This window comes from Pantherophis guttatus, chromosome 1 (assembly GCF_059756535.1).
Source record: "Pantherophis guttatus breed Tessera chromosome 1, ASM5975653v1, whole genome shotgun sequence".
Lineage (NCBI taxonomy): Eukaryota > Metazoa > Chordata > Lepidosauria > Squamata > Colubridae > Pantherophis > Pantherophis guttatus.
Window position 1 is genome coordinate 123358371 of NC_142063.1, and position 20325 is coordinate 123378695.

The 20325-nt window shown below is 37.6% G+C and overlaps 1 protein-coding gene across 2 annotated transcripts in view; it reads right to left on the reverse strand.

The window, feature by feature from the left end:
- The window catches only part of CNTNAP5 (contactin associated protein family member 5), a 414934-nt gene that overhangs the window by 183546 nt on the left and 211063 nt on the right, over nucleotides 1–20325 (reverse strand). For both annotated transcript variants that reach the window (XM_060687892.2, XM_060687893.2), the window contains exons 8-10: nucleotides 13637–13901; nucleotides 10610–10759; nucleotides 930–1101 (exon numbers count right to left, since the gene is read on the reverse strand). In XM_060687892.2, coding sequence (XP_060543875.1) covers nucleotides 930–1101; nucleotides 10610–10759; nucleotides 13637–13901 — 587 coding nt within the window. The remainder of the gene's footprint in view (nucleotides 1–929; nucleotides 1102–10609; nucleotides 10760–13636; nucleotides 13902–20325) is intronic.

The window sequence follows — 20325 nt, forward strand, 5'->3', positions numbered from 1 at the left end:
CATTGGGGCACAATGATTTGCCTTTTTAATTTCAAAGAATGGAAATAGAATCTGTACTGTAAGTTCAAGAGGAATTCTTAGGAACAAAGTCCATGTTGGAATCTGATACTTTACGTTCTCTAGGATGCTAGTTTCTCGTTTCATTTTTTTTTTAAATTAAAATATATTTTAAAATCAAACTTGATGATTGTACACAATAACAGAAGCTTCACATATGTATTAATTTCTCAAAAAACAGATCAAACCAGTAAATAAGTGCTAGCTGCAATTCTAGACTAATTGCTATATATTAGTATCTTTGCCATTCATGAGCTAAAAGTAAATAACTGAGTTACTGAGTTATCTAAAACTTCTCTGTCTCACAAAGGCAATTCTTCTTTGTTACTAACAACAATGCTAGGACAGTGAATTAAGACTGAATTCTGGCTTTTGTGTTTCAGCCTGGTCCTCAGGATGATTTCTGAAATAATTTGATTTCTAGCAAGATCAATATTACTTTATTCTGCTTCTATTCAAAAAAAAAAAAAAATCCAGTGTTCACTACAGCAGTTTGGAACCGAGAATTTATTCAAATAAATGTTGAGAAGAAGGCATATTTAGATCATTCAAACAATGGCTTTGCTGTTTATTTAAACTTTAAAGCTGTCAAACGTGCTTTGGGTATATAATTTAATTCTTACCCAAATCTACAGTTTAATTTGCATATTCCATCTTTCATGAACAGAGAGAGAGAGGGGGGAGGGAGAGAGAGAGAGCGCGCATTTCACACAATTTAGTGTTGCTTTGAAGTGATGTTTTGTGGTAGCAACTCTGTTAAACCTAATATTAATAATGATAGCATATTCAAATTTTCAGTTCTAGCAAAACTGCACTTACAAACCACTTAGCTGAAAGAAAACAACAAGACAAAGGAAAAGGAGAATAATTACCTGTCTTTGATGCCACAGATATCAATGCGCAAATCACTGTAATTCCCCAGGGAGCCTTGCTGAACTAAAGTAAGGTCCTTGGGCTGGTTATCAATAAAGATGAGCCTCATGCAACCTTGAAAAGCCATAATGGGATTTAAACATTTTGAATCGGTAAAATTGTCAGGGCACCCTGTGGGACAAAGAAGGTAGAAAAGCAGTGAGATGAAGAATACTTAAATGATAATTTATTTGCTTGGAGATTCATAGAAAGTAAGTCTAATTACTTTTAGTGTTTTCATTGCTTGCATTTAAGTTTTAAATTCTATAGAAGTAAATTGAAACATCTTCCAAAGAAAATAGGTAATAATAAGGATAGAAGACAGATATTGGGGCAAGTTCAAACTTTAGTTTTTTTTAACATAAAAAAAAAGCATGAGCTGGAACTAGTATGGTTTTTGTTGTCTTCAGAGGGAGCCCATGGATTGAAGCTGCATGACACAACTTACTTAGGATATCTGTTCACAAATTAAAAGATTGAATTATATCACGGCAAAACATTCACCCTTCGACCCAAATATATGATCTACTGTGACTGTATGTTTTTAGGATCTTATGCAGAGAAATCCCTTCCCTGACTTTTTTTCCCTAGTAGGCTTCAGAGATTAAGTTCAGGTATTTTCTGATTACAAAATATGTCTTTACCTTATTAAGAGAGCTTCTTAAAGAGAGCTTGGGTCTATTTTATTTATTTTTATTTTATATTTCGTTCTGCCTTTCTTAATTTTTTTTTAAAAAATAATATATATGTTTCCAGGTGGGAAACATATATAATATTCCTTCCTCCTATTTTCCCCACAACAACCCTGTGAGGTGGCTTGGGCTGAGAGAGAATCCTGAACATTGATCTTAAGACCCCGTTTGTTTACTGAAGTTATCAAAAATCCCCATTAAAATACTCTCTTGCTCATTTTACTTTTGCAATTATAGAAGCAGCATAATCACAATTATCACGCTATAATTAGTTTTACTTTATAATGAGAATAGATGTGCTGATTATTAACAAAAATAAAACTCGATTAATGGACATGAAAAGGTTCAATTTACTGTTGGGCACTATTCTAAAGGATGGAAGAAAACCAGCCTTTAAAGTCTGATGCAGCTTCTGCTATTGGAGGAGCTGTTTTGTACTCATGCCAGGAACTTTTGGGGATCATGGCAGCTTATTGCTTCCTTTTTTTTTCCTTGTCCCCTGATCATTTCCTTTATCTTATTTCATTTATTTGTCCTTTATCTCTCCAGTCCTTCCTTTGTCAGTTTCTTTCTGGAGTACATAATCTACTCCATCCTTGCACCAGTAGTTTGCTAAAGTAGTTTGTTTCAGTATCTGTGGATGGCACATAGTTAGGGAAAGCTGTCACTTCCTATTGAATATCAGTCTTGCAAGCCATATAGGGACTTATGAATTTAGATTCTATCTCTTCTCTTTCCAATTTCTCTCTCCCCATTCCCCCACTGTAGCCATTCATTACTGTTGATCAAACAGCCTAGGTCTACAACCTATTTTCACAATGGCTCACCTAGGGGTCCAGAATGACTTCATAGCACAATGTCAGCAACTGCCAATGACATATTATTATTATTATTATTATTATTATTATTATTATTATTATTATTCCAAATATATATATCCTTCTCACCAAGGAGACTCTGGGTGGTGCACAGCAATAGATAAAAGCAAAAAATACCAAATATGAATTCACAGTAATAAATATGATAAAAACCAAATATCAACATAAATTTGTGAGACGTGCCAAAGAAAAACATAACAAGGAAATAGAAAAGGCAAAGAGGTTAAAATCACAGGCTGGAAATGGAGAGTGACATAGCTAAGCTAATAAATGGGAAAAAAAAACTGTCAGTGAAGACAGCAACAACAGAAGAATGATAATAACAACCACGTCTGGCTGATTGTGCAATGAATCATAACAATAATAATCCACCTTAAAGCATGGATGAGGTAAAGACACATTACAATGCAATAGCCTTTGCTGAGAATGTATTAAAATGCCAAGTTATACCTCATCTTACTAGTGACTAGTTTAGCTGAATGCTTATCTGCTAGTTTACCGTAGGACTAGTATACTCTAAAAACCGTCTATTTTTGATATAACCTAAAGTTGCTGCATAGTCTGAGCAACATAGTATAGGACTTGGTGAGCTCAACTAAGTGGTCACAGACCAAGCAGAACCCCTTCTCCTGTGGTGCTCAGCTAGTAAACTCTTAAAATTATTCCACAGCAACAACAAAGTAACAATTGCTACAATTCTAGTGTCAACTTCATGACAAGTTCAGCTTTAGAAATCCCGTGCCATCTTTTTTTTTTTTTTTTTTTTTTTTTACCAAGATGGTGTTTGAATTACACTGAGCTTTATGACAGCTTGTTGAAGCTATATCAGCATCTGGACTAAACCTATCATTATGCTTGGAAAGAGAGAGAGAGAGAGAGACGCGTAGAGGGAAAATGAAAATGTCATCCAATAGCATTGTGCACCCTGGATATAATCAGGGAGCATAGAGTAAACTCTTTGAAATATCAGCAGTGCAAAGATCAGACTGAAATGAATTCTATAATACTACCACACCCTGAGAGCAGATTCTGAAAGAAATAACTTCACATATATAAGCAATCCTCTGAGCAAACAGTGTTAAACAGTGCAAAACTTTTTTTCTATTCTTTTTAGTATAGTACCAAAAATGAGGTTAAAGGGACATCGGTAGAATGATTTTTACAAGAAAAAAAAAAAACCAACAAAAATGCATTCCGTGCTTGCTAATGCTGTGATCAATGTTACATGCTTATTAAGAAATTGAAGTAATCTGTTTTCAAAGCCATAATTCAAAACCTTAAAGATTCCAGAGAGAGCCACAGCTGGTTATTGCATTTGAGAATGGAATACGGTTTTGAATCTGCAAAAATATTTTACGGGCCTAAAGGGAGCCAAATGCAAAATGCTTGTGAATCATATACATTATGATATCACTATCGCCACCTTTCCTGATTATAACCATAGGAATTTTCATATGAGCCAGCAGTGTGCTGCAGCTGCCAAGAAAGCCAACACAGTTCTAGGCTGCATAAACAGAGAGATAGAATCAAGATCACCTGAAGTGTTAATACCACTTTATAATGCTTTGATGAAGCCACACTTGGAATACTGTATCCAGTTTTGGTCGTCATGATGTAAAAAATATGTTGAGACTTTAGAAAGAGTGCAGAGAAGAGCAACAAAGATGATTAGGGGACTGGAGGCTAAAACATAAAAAGAACAGTTGCTGGAATTGGGTAAGTCTAGTTTAATGAAAAGAAAGACTGGGGTGACATGATATCTCAGGGGCTGCTATAAAAAAGAGGGAGTCAAGCTATTCTCCAAAGCCCCAGAGGTAGGACAAGAAGCAATGGGTGGAAACTAATCAAGGAGAGAAGCAACCTAGAACTAAGGAGAAAAAATTCCTGACTGTTAGAACAATTAATAAGTGGAACAACTTGCCTCCAGAAGTTGTGAGTGCTCCAACACTGGAAATTTTTAAAAAGATATTGAATAACCATTTGTCTGAAATACTATAGGTTTTTCTGCTTAAGAAGGGAGTTGGACTAGAAGACCTCCAAGGTCCCTTCCAACTCTGTTATTCTATTCTATATAAACCTAAAACACAGAGACATTTTAAAGTGGAAACTGAGTTGTCTTTCATTACTACAAAGCAAACTTGAATCTCTAGATGAAATATTAGCAAAGAATCCTTAATTGATATCTATATAGCAATGGGGGAGGGGGAAGAGAGAGAGGAAGGGCTACTCACTCTTCTCCAAAATTTACTCCAAAATTTAAGAGGAAAGTAAATGGAATAGCTAAATTTTGCCTCCTGTATCATCCAGCACTGGGGTGACTGGCGATCGGAGGTTCAAGTCATTTCTAAGTCATGGGAAGTCACTGAGTGATTTTTGACTAGCCAGTCTCTTTTGGTTACAAATACCTGTCAAGCTGCTGTTATGGGAATAAAATTAGGGGAAAGTCTGATGGAAATTATCTTATTTTCCAAAATATAAATTAATCCAGTAAATGGAAGCCCTACTAAAAAGATTGTAGCATGGTGTTTGGGGATCAGACATTTACTTCCAAAGAAGTAACTATTTACAATCTGCTCTGATAGAGCATTACATCAATGTATAAATCTCACACAAATATTGTTAGAGAACAAACAATGTACCAAAATGTATAGTTCCCTATAAAATATCCTTTTTCAAATCAATATTCAATAGGATGCTTTGTCTGTTATTGTGCCACTTACTCCTGCTCCTCTGAATGGATACAGGCATTAAAGTAACCCAAAACTGGTCCTTTGGTATAACTAAAGTCTACTGTTTTTTTTTTTAAAAAAAAACACTATCTAGAAGCCAATGATCATGAACAGGGTTGAAGAAATGTATGAAAAATAATAAATATGCCTGAATATATATTGTAGCATCAGCATCAGGAGAGCCTTCTCTGTAGGGGCACCTACTATCTGGAATGAGCTCCCCCCGGAGATAGGGAGGATCCCGTATCTGCGCACCTTCTGCCATGCTTTGAAGACCTTTTTATTCCACCAGGCGGGCCTGGCCTAATCTTTTCCTTCTTTTCTTTTAATATGCAAATTTTAATCTGTTTTTTAAATGATTGGGGTGTTTTAATCTGTCTGGGCCAAATTGTTTAATTCGATTTTATCCTGTTTTTAAATTTTGTATTTATGTATTTTACTGTTTGGCTGTTCACCGCCCTGAGTCCTTTGGGAGTAGGGCGGTATACAAATCAAGAAAGAAAGAAAGAAAGAAAGAAAGAAAGAAAGAAAGAAAGAAAGAAAGAAAGAAAGAAAGAAAGAAAGAAAGAAAGAAAGAAAGAAAGAAAGAAAGAAAGAAAGAAAGAAAGAAAGAAAGAAAGAAAGAAAGTTATTGTCAGTGCCAAAATTTGAAACCTAAGTACCATTCTAATGCTTCCATCCTAGAAATGTTAGACAAAAACTTATTTGTGATGTGGATCTTAATATATTAGTCAAAACGTGAAAGAAAAGTTAACAGCTAAAAAAAAAGTTTCTTGAACCATGACATATTCGTTGGATGCTGTCTGTGTTATCAATCTATAAAGCAGTCTGAAGAATAGAAGGCGATGGAAATGGAAAATAAGTTTATAGTGCTACAGTGTGTCACTTGAAGACTCTTCAATGTTCTGCTGCAGCACACTAAAGACCATTAGCAGCTGGATGTACTGGTAAGCTTCTTTCTTTGTGAAAAATAGTCATTGTGAAATATGTAAGTTGTGTTGATCAGAATGGATGTAAGAGATCAGAATGGATGCAAGTGACAAATAGGAAAGAGGAGTTAACCGCTCCTTGTTTCATTGGTCCTATAGGGGGTAGAGCAGCGATAGCTAACCTTTTTGCCATCGCGTGCCAGGAGAGGGGGGGTGCGGGGAAGGGTCGTGCGCATGCGTGCCCACACCACTAATTCTATGCACCCTGCCCTGCGCATGCACGTGCAACCCCTCCTTCCCCCCCCCGCTCCTGGCATGCAATGGCCTGGTAGGCCCGTTTTTCTTTCTTATCTGGTTCTAGTTCCTCTCTATTTATCTGGGAAGGGCGAAAACATCCTTTCTCACTCCCTCGGAGGCCCTCCAAAGGCCTGAAATGACCCATGAAGGCTTGGAAAGGGTGAAAAACAGGCGTACCGAAAGTTTGGGAAAGCCAAAAACAGGCCAATTTCCAGCCTCCAGAGCGCCTCCGGAGCCTGAGGAGGCTATTTTTGCCCTCCCAGAGGCTCAAAAAAAGTCTCTGGAGCCCAGGGAGGGCAAAAACTACTACTGCAATGCTCTTTACATGGGGCTCCCCTTGAGGAGCACCCAGAGGCTCCAGCTGGTCCAGAATGCGGCCGCGTGGGTGGTTATGGGAGTGACGTGGTGCTCCCATGTGACCCCCCTCCTGCGTGAGCTGCACTGGCTCCCGGTGGTCTTCCGGGTGCGCTTCAAGGTTTTGGTCACCACCTTTAGAGTGCTCCATGGCATCGGACCGGGGTATTTACGAGGCCGCCTTCTGCTACCTATAACCTCTCACCGACCAGTACGCTCCCATAGAGAGGGGCTTCTCAGGGTGCCATCGGCCAAACAGTGTCGGCTGGCAGACCCCAGGGGGAGAGCCTTCTCTGTGGGGGCACCTACCATCTGGAACGAGCTCCCCCCGGAGATACGGAGGATCCTGGACCTGCGCACGTTTCGTCGTGCTCTCAAAACTTTTTTATTTCAGCAGGCTGGCCTGGCCTAACTCTCTTTTAAATTTTTAATTCGTTTGATCTTATAAATTGGGTGTTTTAATCTGTGTTTCGGCCAAAATATTTAATAATTTTAAGGGACTTTTAATATTTGTATTATCTGTATTTTATCTTGGCTGTTCACCGCCCTGAGTCCTTCGGGAGTAGGGCGGTATAGAAATTTGATTAATAAATAAATAAATAATAATAAATAAATAATAAAAACGCCCCTCCTGCCATGGTGCAGGAGGATGACTAGGCCACACCCACTGTGACCACGCCCACCCAGCAACCGGGCAGAGAAGCCCTTGCTAAAATTTTTGAAGCCCACCTCTGGATATAAGTAATATTAGCCTGCTTGGCTTTGGTTTCTTATTCGGTGTACCTTGAAGGCTGACACCTCCCAGCTCAGACCTCCATGACTCATATATGTATATCTTGATGCATGCAAAATCTGATGTATGTATCTTAATGCATGCTCAATCTTTGATTCTCAAGTAGGCAAACTTTGCGGCTGTTGATCAATAAAGACACACCACACATCATTGAATGGTACATGCTTTTAAAAGCACAAGGTAGGTTCATAAAGTCTTTCAGGGGAAAGGGATAATTGGAAAATACCAGTGAAAACCTTATCAGAATCCTTTTGAAGAAGAAAGACTTGAAGAAAAAGTTATTTCTTATTGATGTTTTTAAATCTATAAGGCCAAAGGGTCTTTCAAAGACTGTCCCCATAAAGCTTTTGAAATGAAATTGGCTAAGGGGACACAACCTCATTTTTTCTCAGCCATCAAAAAATACTGGTCAGAAAGGAATGTTCTTGGCTGAGAAAACGTATGGTTGGTGCTCATGCACTTCATCTGTTGCTAGAGATATAGTGATGGGCAAGTTTATTAATCCCTTCCTTTCCCTCTCGCTCTCTCTCTTCCACAGACACATGTACAAACCCTATATTTCTTCCATATTTGTTCAGTTTTATGATCTTATAACATTTATTTCTTCAGATCAGAAGAACTTTCTTATGCTGATTGGTAGGCATTTGGTGCACATTTCCCCAGGCATGCGTTTTGCTTTGTAATTTTGTCTAATGTAAATTTTTGTAAACAATTTCTCTAACACAACAAATTTTGAACATTAGCTTCAAGAATGGTTTTAAGGAAACCTTTCCTTAAGGTTTCCCTATTTTTTTTTTTTAAATTAGTAACCACATTTTAAGAAAAAATTGACTCGTAATTAAGTTTGACAACACACAATGATACATTATAGCTATGTATGGGCTTGAAAATATAAAATTAAATATACTTTCATTCAAGCATTAACAAAATGTCTTTGTCATTACAAAACTGATGAAACTTGGAGATCTGCAGGAGAAATGGACCCACAAAGTTCATTTTAACTATTCCAATTTTACAGTAGTGGCCAAAATTGTGGGAAAAGTGTATTTTCTAAAACTAGCTAATAACACCCCCCCTTTTTTAGTAGTACCATAAAATTATATATCAATGGAAAGATAATTTAATCAAGAATGTAATGCAATAACTTTCATGAAGGATTTGCTATTAGAATAGCAGTTACAGTATAAAGAAGAAAAGTGAAACACGTAGAAAAACAAGATATACAAAAATTATAACCATAGAAAAAATGAGATATACAAAAAATATTATGTCAGTTAATACTTAGTTGGGTAACCTTTAGCATGAATTATGGCCTTACAACGTCTTCCTGTGGAGTGAACCAAGTCTTTTAGTTCTGCAGCTGTTATAATGTGAAACCAAGATTGAATGATTGCTTCTATTAACTGGGTTTTATTGCTGGGTTGCTTCTGACTAACAAGTTTCTTTAGTCGGCTTCATAGATTTTCAATTGGGTTAAGGTGTGGGCTATTCCCAGGCCATTCCAGCAGTGGAATATGAAACTCCAAAAAAAGAGTGGTGTTATTAGTCATCAAACCTCAAAAATACACTTTTCTCAAAAGGTTTCCACAATTTTGGCCACTACTATATAGAAAGCTAACACATTTTCATGGGGAGGGGGTGTTTGACATATTTTGGATTCTCTTTATATTGCTACTGTTTTTAACACTTAAAGCCCCCCAATGTTTATAAGTGATAACCAGTCCTACATGAAACAGGATCTGCATACTTAAAGGATTTCCTCTCTCCTATAGTCTCTACCCATCCTATTCCCTCCAGATCCCATCGGTTAAAGAGTATAACCTAATGAGACCTAGAAGGCAGGCCTTTGTGTTGTAGCACAGCATCCCCTGCCACCCAGAGAGCCTCATGGCTCCCAGCTTCCTTGCCTACAAATGATCTTTGAAAACTTAATTGTGACTTTAAGCCTAAAAGTAAATGGGTACAGCATTAAAGCTCTGCTGGACTCTCTTTGGATGATGAAAAGACTCATGGCCTTCTAGAGATAACACTCCTGGAGGAGTTGATCCCAGCTAGGTTGGAGCCCAGACTCCGCTCCAGCTGAGGCAGATCCAGCAAGGCCCTGGACTCCTGCCTGCACCCACTGAAACTTCTCCGACTCTGAGGTTAATCCATCTAGCCCCAAACCGAAGCAGGCCTTAAGAATCTGAAGATAGAGGACTGAGCTACACAGCCCAGAGATGTCAGCCAAGAAGTAGACTCTGAGGAATAACATGCATTGGAAGGAGGCTCAGCATGGGTGATTTATTGATCTTACTCCCCTTGAGAAAAAGCTGAGAACAACCTTTCGAACCTCAGTTCTGTTGTGTTTACCTTATCATGCTGTTGGGCCACAGACTCTTGATTCCATTTCACTGTGTTTTGTTGTTTGTTTATTGGATTCCTGGTCTCCAAGATTTGACTGCATTATATTTGTCATCTTTATAGGTAAAAAGGACTCTTTGCTTCTAAAAAGTTCTGACTGAGTCTGTATATCTCTGGAGTGTGGCAGGCAACCACCTTACTATCTTATTGGTTGGCAACCATCAGTACAAACACACACACACACACACACACACACACACAAGTGAGTGGAGATGGGGCCTCCCCTTTTAGTGATGGGTGCAATGGAGTTATTCCACCTATGTTTTGGTGGCTTCCCTCAATAAACTGATTATATGTTAGGCTTTGTTTTGTATTTTGTTAAAAAAAATATTCTGTTTTTAACCTGTGAAGCACTCAAAGTTTAACAGTGTAGAAATAAAATAGACAGATAGAAGACAGACAGACAGACAGACAGACAGACAGATAAATATTTTTTCCCTTAACCTTTCAGGAAGCAATATAATTTCTTAGTTACAAAAATAATCTTAAAAGGATAGGGGTTTTTTTTTTTGACAAAGAAAGTAAATGTAATAGTGTATTGCAATTACAGGGGAAGCCAGCTTACCTCCAAAATAATAGCTGTGCCCTGAATAAATCTGTGAAACGGTGGTAGCATGAACAGCCGATGCTACATCGTTATCAAGAGTTAAGGTGATGCGATGTCTTCTGGCATTGATGTTAACCGAGTGCCACAGGCCATCATATAGATTGTTGCCTAAGAAACAAAAAAGTATAAACCTGATCAACCATTCACATCAGGACCAGAAGGAAGAGACAATGTCTGTGAATCATTCTGATCCTTCCAGGAAGCAACAAAACCATTCAGTGGAGAGTAACCAATAGTGGAATGTTTGGCATAAACACATGGCCTGAAGACCTCAGGCACTCATGAAGTTGTTATATATGGTAATTTGCCTAATCATCCCAATTGAGAGGGTGTAAGTAATCTCAAATCCAGAAAGCTCTTGTTGTGGATATTTAATGTGGACAAGGACTTGCCATGTTTTTAAATTTGTAAATAAGAATCATCCTGAACAGACAACTTTTCTATAGGATAATTGTGTGTGCGTTTTTCATCTGATTATGAGCATTCTTATTGCTTACAGGACTCTGATAATACATGGAAGTGACCAATTATGTAAATCACATAAAAATGTTAAAGCTTCAGAGTGGGTGCATTTTGCCTTAAATTGTGCTTATCATGAACCTTCATAGCATCTGTTTTCAAGAAGCCATCTGATTTAATTCTCAGCTGCATCGTGTTGGCCATGAAATAATATTCCTGCACATTTCTATGGGAATCTCATTGTTTCTAATTAAGCTTATTTCCCAGGAAGTGTTTTAGGATCTAAATTGAGAGGCATTTTTTGTGAGTTTAAAGTGCTGCTGGATACTCAGCAATAAAGTCACTGTGAAGCTCTTGGAGAAGCCGACACAATGCACTCCAGAGAGTGTTTGCTGAGTAGGTGTCATGTTCAAATTTGTAGTAATTCAGTTTTAGCAAAGACAAACACAAATGTCCTCATTTGGGAAAGAAAAATCAAACACATTAGTATAGATGGGGGGGGGGGAGCTTGAGAAGAAAATCTGAATGTCTTAGTGATCATAAGCTGAACAAGGTTTTTAAGAAGAGACTGGACTGTCTGAAATGGTATAGGGTCTCCTGCTTATATTGTGATACAATATGTGCTATATCTTGGTTCAATTGCCCTAAAAATGTTGTATCCATTCTGAGCACTATAGCTGAGAAAGAAAAGACTAAGGAAATACATTTGAAGCTGTTGGGTACATTTAGCTTGGAGAACAAAAGACTGTGAACAGTCTTCACATCTCTGAAGGAAGGGTTATGTAGAATCTTCTGGAGTTCTTCCAGAAGATGGAGTGGGCAGTGGAGGCAAGAATGGGTTCAAATAAAAAGGATGTTGATTTTAGCTAGTAATTAGGAAAAAAAAATATTCTAACTATAAGAGGTGCTCAATAGTTGAAAAGAAGTTTTAAGAAGTGTGGAATGTCCTTCACTAATGGCCATCAGAGGCTGGATGGCCATTAGTTGAATATGCTATAATATGCACTGAGTAGGAGATTAGATTAGATGATCTCCAAGGTAATTTCCAACCCCACATCTATGATCTTATAATTCATTTAATTTATATTAATTTGTTCACATGATGAATTACTTAATGGAGCATTTTACTACCTGTTTCAGGCAATTTGCTACCTCCAGGCCCTTGATGGGCTCTTGGATCCTCTGAATCAGGAAAAAGGTTGCTTATTCCTTCTCAACTTTGCTTGAATAAAGGCTTCCTAAATTCTGATATTAATCTATTGTTTTTTATTAGTCTGCTCCTTAGTCCTTCCTCATAGAGTGGATGAGATTTCTACTCTACCCAGTGGTGGGTTGCTACCAATTCACGCAGGGTAAGGCGAACCTGTAGCGGTGGTAGCGGGAGGCTCTGCCCACCTACCCAGATGCTTCTGTACATGCACGCATGCACGAGCGAACTGGTAGCGACGGGATTTGGAACCCACCCTTGACTCTAGCCATAATTTATAGCTTGTCTATGTATTTGCTGTTGTGTCTCTCCTAACCCTGATAAGAACAGAGATTTAGGAATAATAATAATAATAATAATAATAATAATAATAATAATAATAATAATAATAATAATAATAATAGCACTATTTGGAATTCCAGCTAAGTAGTTGGAGTAAAGAATAAATTTATTGTAAAAAAAATTTTAAGGCAGCTGAGCCCTTCCATGAAAATCTTGTTCTATAAAGGGATATGTATTTAAAATGTCACAGGATTCTCTTGCTCTTGTGTATGTGTACACTCATGCTTCTTCAATAGAATGATAGGCTTTTCTTTAGGAATTCAACAATTGAGCACTGAGCATATAATGAGGGTTTGCTGCCAGATGTCTTTTGAAATGTCATCTTGGTATCCCAGAATAATGTCAAGCTAAGGATTTGTTATAATATCAACTACAACGCAGGAAATTGTTTTAAAAAATGGGATGGGATGGGATGGGATGGGATGGGATGGGATGGGATGGGATGGGATGGGATGGACTGGACTGGACTGGACTGGACTGGACTGGACTAGACTAGGATAGAATAGAATAGAATAGAATAGAATAGAATAGAATAGAATAGAATAGAATAGAATAGAATAGAATAGAATAGAATAGAATAGAATAGAATAGAATAGAATAGAATTCTATATTGTCCAAGTGTGATTGGACACAGAAGAATTGTCTCTAGTACATGAACTCTCAGTGTACATACAAGCAATCCTTTCCATTAGAAAGGAGATAAATGCTAAACAGGAAAGGGAGTGTCTGGCCATAGAAATACAGAAGCTCAATTTTTATGATCTGTCTACATTGGGTCTGCAAATTAGATCAATGGAAACTGGAGTTTTATAATACATGACAGACCATATATTATGCTTGGATTAACAAATGATCATTTGAGGATTGGCTTCCCCCCTTAAAACAAAGGATCTCAATTCTGTGTTATGGACTAGGATCCTTATTTAACAACAAGAATAAAAGTGAGAAGGAAATACGTATCTGGTAAGTACTGATACCTGCACTGACGCCCACGTATCTCTCTGTTCCTTTTTGGATGTTGAGGATCAGTCTGCCATGGTGGAGATACAACAAGAGTGAGCCAGAATTTTCTGACAATTCAGTAGACAGAAGGAGTCCATCCTTGTTCCATGTTCTGAACTGGAAGCTGACAGATAAACCATCAATCTGAGGAGTGCCGGGTAACAGTAAGTAACTGCTATTGGAGCTCTCAAAAGTGATGGGAGTGATTGGCGGTTCTGAACAGGAAAATGTCACATTCCCCTGGAAAGTAATAAGAACAAAACGAGGAAAATACAACAGATGATATTCAAACTGTTTTCACATTCAGCTGCTTGGTAAAATTTGCCATCATCACAACGGAAAGATGAAAATGAAAAGGATCTTTAGAATTTATAACTGAATTAGGGGTATACAAATCAGCCATAGTTTAATCAGAATTCTAAAACTTGACCTCCAGTTCACATTTACACATATAAGAAGTAAACAAAGCAGAACAAAACAAAACACATAAAATAAAAACAGCATGTAGATAAATGAATAAAAGGACTTCTTTGTGATGTGATTCTAGGGCACGTCTGGACAATTAATTGTTCCAAGGAGCCACATGAGAAACTGGGAATGTTGTGGAGGGTTGAACCAATGTGTAGATGTATAGGCATGCATGCATCCACATATGTAATTTGGAAAAAAATAGCAGTCATCTTCAAAATAAAAGCAATTGAAGTTGTACTGTATGCATAGTGTACACTTATTTCCATTAGAAATTGATTTGATTTCTAATTTCCGATTCACCTCATATGGGCTGGACAAGAATAACCAAATGGCCGGTTGTGGCCAAGGGACTGTAAAATGCCTAGGTCTGTTCTAGGGTTTGGATACCTTAAGCCAGGGGTGTCAAACTCAAGGCCCAGGGGCCAGACCGCCCCACGGGGTGCTTAGATCTGGCCTGCAGAGCCACCCTGGAAACAGCAAAGGATTGGTCCATGGTGCCTCTGCCAGTGAAAGCGGGCTCCCAAACTCTGTTTTGTGATGGCCTCCTGTAACCCTCTGCCAGCTAAAACGGAGCTCGGGGACCCATTTTTACTGGCAGAATGCTCAGGCCACCACAGGCGCCCCCAACACAAGTGACATCAAGCTGGCCATGCCCACCCCAGCCCCCCAAGATCAAACACAGCCCTGATGTGGCCCTCAATGAAATCGAGTTTGACACCCCTGTCTTAAGCCATTTTATGGCACTAGCTGCTGATAAGAACTTGGCAGTTTTGTTCATAATGCCAAGGTTCTGGCATTATGAACCCTGAGTGGAAAACAAACCATTTCTCCCTTATTGAAAGCTTGATCTCTGCTAGAAGGTAGCATAGTATACCAGCACATATATTCTCACAAAAATGCCAGTGAAGCAGAAGTGAAATCCAGCAGGTTCTGGAGAACCAGTAGCGGACATTTTGAGTAGTGTGGAGAACCAACAAATATCACCTCTGGCTGATCCCAGAGTGGGGTGGGAATGGAGATTTTGCAATACCCTTCCCTCAGGAGTGGGGAGGCAATGGGGATTTTGCAGTATCCTTCCCCTGCCCTGTCCACCAAGCCACACCCACCAAGCCACACCATACTCTCCAAACCACGCCCACAGAACCGGTAGTAAAATAAATTGGATTTCACCACTGCAGTGAAGAAATACATGCTATAAGGTTTTGGGTTCATGCTGGCCATTGGGACAATTTTTCTCATTAGATGTGATTTTTTGAAATCTCTCATCCTATATTGCTGAAGACAGAACATTATAATTGGCCAATAATAAGACTCTATGCTCCGTGAGTGAACAAGACTGAGTAGACAGTTCAGAGATCTAGAAGGTTTCCAGGAAGGAACCAACTCTTACAGGCTCTACTGCAGTCTACATAATTAGCTTTGGAGAAAACCTGTGATCCAACCCAACAGGCAGTAGTAAAAAAAAAAAGAAAAAAGAATTTGAACAACCACAGCTAAATCTAATTAACTTCAATAACCTCAGGAGGGTACCATTTATTTCCCCCCCAGTCACTTGAAGATAGAAAAGGATATTTCAAAAGTTGAATGAAGAAACACATTGTGAGATCACTTTGAAGTGAGTGAGAGATTAATAGAGGGTGATGTCATCCATTATTGCCCTCCAGAAAGACTGCTTGCCTTGTCTGATGACAAGATAATTGGGCAGTACAGATAAAGCTTTTGTAAGCTCCTAAGAAAAGGTAAGTTCTGAGGGAAATTTTTGTCTTTTTGTCTTAGCTGTTGTGCTTCTTCTTGATTTTATGTTTGATATACTAATGAGTACAGTGACATAACTATATCAAAGGTTAAGTAACTGAAAAAAAAATATATAATAAAATTATGTGAACATACTGTATATACTTTAATTGGTCTCTTACAGAAACTTAATTTGGACTGGACAATTCACCAGTTTTCTCACTATTTAAGAGATGAGTTCTGTAGGATTGAAGATCAAGATTATTACCAAAAAAAATATCAGGTCTCAGCTTATCCCTAGTGCCTCCTCTGAAATAGTTGATATAATAATGTAAACCCACTTAAATTGAAAACCAAACTTTTCCCTGGCTGCAATATAGGATAACAAGTTTCTGGACCTCAGGGGGAAAGCAGGAGATCAGATGTGTCTAGCTTCTAAAAATTTTATCTAGTGCATTCATCTGGCATTTGAGAACTCCATGGAGTCCAGTGTTTGCAGTCTGATTAATGATCCCTTTAACAGATACTGAAATCTACTCCAAAGGGGCTTCTGCTGCTTTTATAACAATTTTAACTTACTAAACTGAGACATGTAAAAGAAGATATTTAACATTTCTTTGGTAGATCCTGTCATCGGACAAGAGTTTTGCCACTACCTATTTTAACAACAAAAGAAATTTCCAATGGGTCATTGCTTAATTTCAAATGGATCCTTTTAGCAAATATAAAAGATAAAATAAATTGTTTGCTTAAAGATCATTAGACGCGAATTAGTACAGTTGCAAAGGTTTATTGAACAGGATATTGGTCATGAAGAAATGATTGTGCGTTTATCTAAAGGATGCCAAACATTTTTTTTTTTGCTTTGACTTTATAATAGGATTTGAGACTGACCTAATCACAATCAGACTTCATCAGATATAGACTTCAATTAGTATATTTGAAGACTTTCTCTGCTCCTTTCAAGTATGGAAGTTTGATACATGGCTGCAAAATCAGCCACATTTTTCTTCTTCCCTCATTTTTTCCTAAATTACATGATTATGAGTTCTTAAACTCAAAAAGTTGTAGCAATTTTAGAAAACTTCAGTTGACTTAACAAAAGTATTGCCTCTATGGTTTAAAAAGCATTTGTTATAAGACTGTTTACTCAATTAGTAAACCCTAAGGAACTGGAAATCTTAGCATCCAGTTCAGTTAGAGGGTGAATCTTTAACTGCTGAGCCATCGCATCCCACATTTGATACAAGAATTAACACAATGTAATTATTAGGATAAGAACAATAATAAGGAGGTAAGACAAAGTTAGCACGTTCTGATAACTATACTTCTACTTTGATGTAGAGCTTGTCATTTTTCTAATATAGTTCCTCCCTACTTTTGATGGGACAACACTGAAAACAAGAAAATTAATATTTTTTTCAGATAATTGTTGCATTATTTAACAAGACATACTAAGTTTTTTTTTTTATTTCCTGAAAATGACAGGCTTTAATACATTTGTATTCCTGAAGCATAATTCAAAAGATCTATATACTTTTTTTATGGGGGAAAGAGTTATTTCTAGTAGTTGAAGAACTATGGTTTATTTACTTGAATTAAATTTAGTGTCCTGCTCACACCCCCACTCCCTCACCTCCAAATATCAGATAACAAAAGAAAAATGCTCATTTCATCCCAATGAGAGACATGAAGGATCATACCCTCGGTTTAGCAATTCTGGATTTTGTTTATCTGAGTTTTCCAAGCTTTTAGGTCACTGGCCAACTTTGCAACAAAAGATCTCACAATCTTTCTGCTTGCAGAAAATGAGCATTATCACTTAATGGCCTGGTACCAGTGCTTGAGACATGAGTGACCGCGACACTCTTAGTCCATCTGAAAATGATATTGATCATTCTAATACAAAACTAATATCAAAAACAAAGAAAAAGCGAGTATCTCTTTCTTTTGAATGCAGAAAAACAAAGAAGACCTGCATCTAATCTTGCAAGCTCACCTTGGCTAGGAACAAACAAGATAGGACAACCAAAAGTGGTGAATTTTCACAAATGTATACAGCAGTGGTGAAATCCATTTTTTTTTATTACTGGTTTTGTGGGCGTGGTATGGCTTGGTGAGCATGGCTTGGTGGGCATGGCAGGGGAAGGATACTGCAAAATCCCCATTCCCTCCCCACTCCTGGGAAAAGGATATTGCAAAATCTCCATTCCCACCCCACTCTGGGGCCAGCCAAAGGTGCTATTTGCCATTCTTCAAACTACTCAAATTTTCTGCTACCAGTTCTCCAGAACCTGTCAGAGCCTGCTGGATTTCACCCCTGGTATACAGCATATCAAATCCAGAGTTAATTTTTTGAGGTTTATTTGGTCACTCAAAGGGTTACTTTGAAAACTGAATGTTTCCAATTCAAACCACTTGCACTAGGGTTCTAACAGTTTTCCATAGTGGTTTCTGATTTCTTGCTTTGAAAGTCAAAGTATATATTTCAGGAATTACAAAAAGTCTTGTTCCATCCATTTTAAATAAAATGAATGTTCAACGAATAGCACAGGTATTCAATCAATCAAAATGTAAATCAAAATAAGGAAGAAAAATAATAAAATTGGCTTAAATATGTGCAACCATTTTCTACTGGTACTGGCACAACTGCTTTTTCTGAAAGCATATACCTGGTTTTAATGAGTTTCACCTTTTAAGCAAGGGAAAAAAAAAACCCACTACTGAAACTTTATTTTCCTCATTTGGAACTATATTCTTGGAATGTCATGGCTACACTATTTGGTTTTCAGGAATTATTCAATTTACAACTCAGTACATTGTCTATATTTTTATGAAAGCCAGTGAAAAGCAGTGAAGAAAGTGTGTGTGGAGATGTTCAGTGGGGGTGAGAAGAGGCATCCTAGACCAGAGGTGAGGGATGGAAGAAAGAAACATTTCAAATAGACTCCATGTTAGTTAGATTATTGTAAGTCTTGCCTAATCATTTTATGGTTTTCATAATTATATTTTTATTTCTACTAGCATTAAAGTTGTTCTTCTGAAAAATATGTGGTATTTCTTCATGAGTTTGCCAGCTATGTAGGGCTTGATAATTTATTAAGGAACAATGCCTTATAGATAATATGAATGAAAACAATTATGTACTCTATTTGGAGAAGACACTTTTATGAAAACAGTCTACATGATCTGTCATTTATACTATTTCACAGCAATTCAATCTATCTGTAGAATATTTTAAATGAGTTCCCCCTTTTCAGGTATAGTGGAGCACAACCTCTATTAGACCAACCATTATAGCCAAGTGTATGGAAATTATGGTACAAAACAATTGGAATGCTTCATATTGGGAAAGGCTGATTTAGATTGTCTGGGCCAAGAACTAAATCAATATTATATCACAGGTAAAGTTATTTAAGTTGATGACAACCCCCCCACTTCTCACTTGAATATCAGCTAATTTGGAAATGTACATCAAGTGTTGCAATGCTTCGTTGAGTGAGAAGTTGAATATGAATAATATTTCAATTGCAGTGAAGCAGTGAGGGGTTTAAACCTTGCATTCAGATAGGTTTCATGGAATAAACAACTGACTGGGATCATATATCAGACAAAGTCACAATGTTTTATAATCCACAATGATTTATAACCCATAGCCACTGCAAAACATGCTAACTGACAAACATTTCCTGACTTAGCAGGGTATCCAAACTCTGCCAGTGCCAGTGGTGGGTTTCATATTTTTTTACTACCGGTTCTGTGGGTGTGGCTTGGTGGGCATGGCATGGCTTGGTGGGCATGACAGGGGAAGGATACTGTAAAATCTCCATTCCCACCCCACTCCATGGAAAGGTTACTGCAAAATCCCCATTTCCTCCCAATCAGCTGGGATTTAGGAGGCAGAGAATAAATGGGGGTCAGAATTTTTACTACTGGTTCTCTGAGCTACTCAAAATTTCCACTACAGGTTCTCCAGAAGTGGTCAGAACCTGCTGAAACCCACCTCTGGTTCTGACGAGGAAAAATCAATGGGTCTTTAAATGATAAAGAAACATCTTGTATAGATAAATATATGGAAGGATTCAAAATTAAATAATAAAAGAGTATGCATGCTGATCCTATTATTTTCTCTCCTGATATCCACAGAAATCTAAAAAAAAATTATACTAATGTTTTAATGGAGGGTATAGCTGTCCACACAGTCTCAGACATCCCTCTATTACCTATATCTCAACTTCAAACAAATACGAGTAAAACTCTCATTCTACAAAGGTATAGGTAATACAGTATGGGTAAATGGGTAAATAACTGTTTTTAAAAAAGGAACACAGAAAATGATAATCAGTGTTTCCTCATCAAATTGCCTTAAGGTATTCAGTGAGAGCCATAATATTCTACCTGGGGTATGTACGCTTCAGCATCTTTATTATTGACTTGATAAGAAGTAAAACCAATGTTT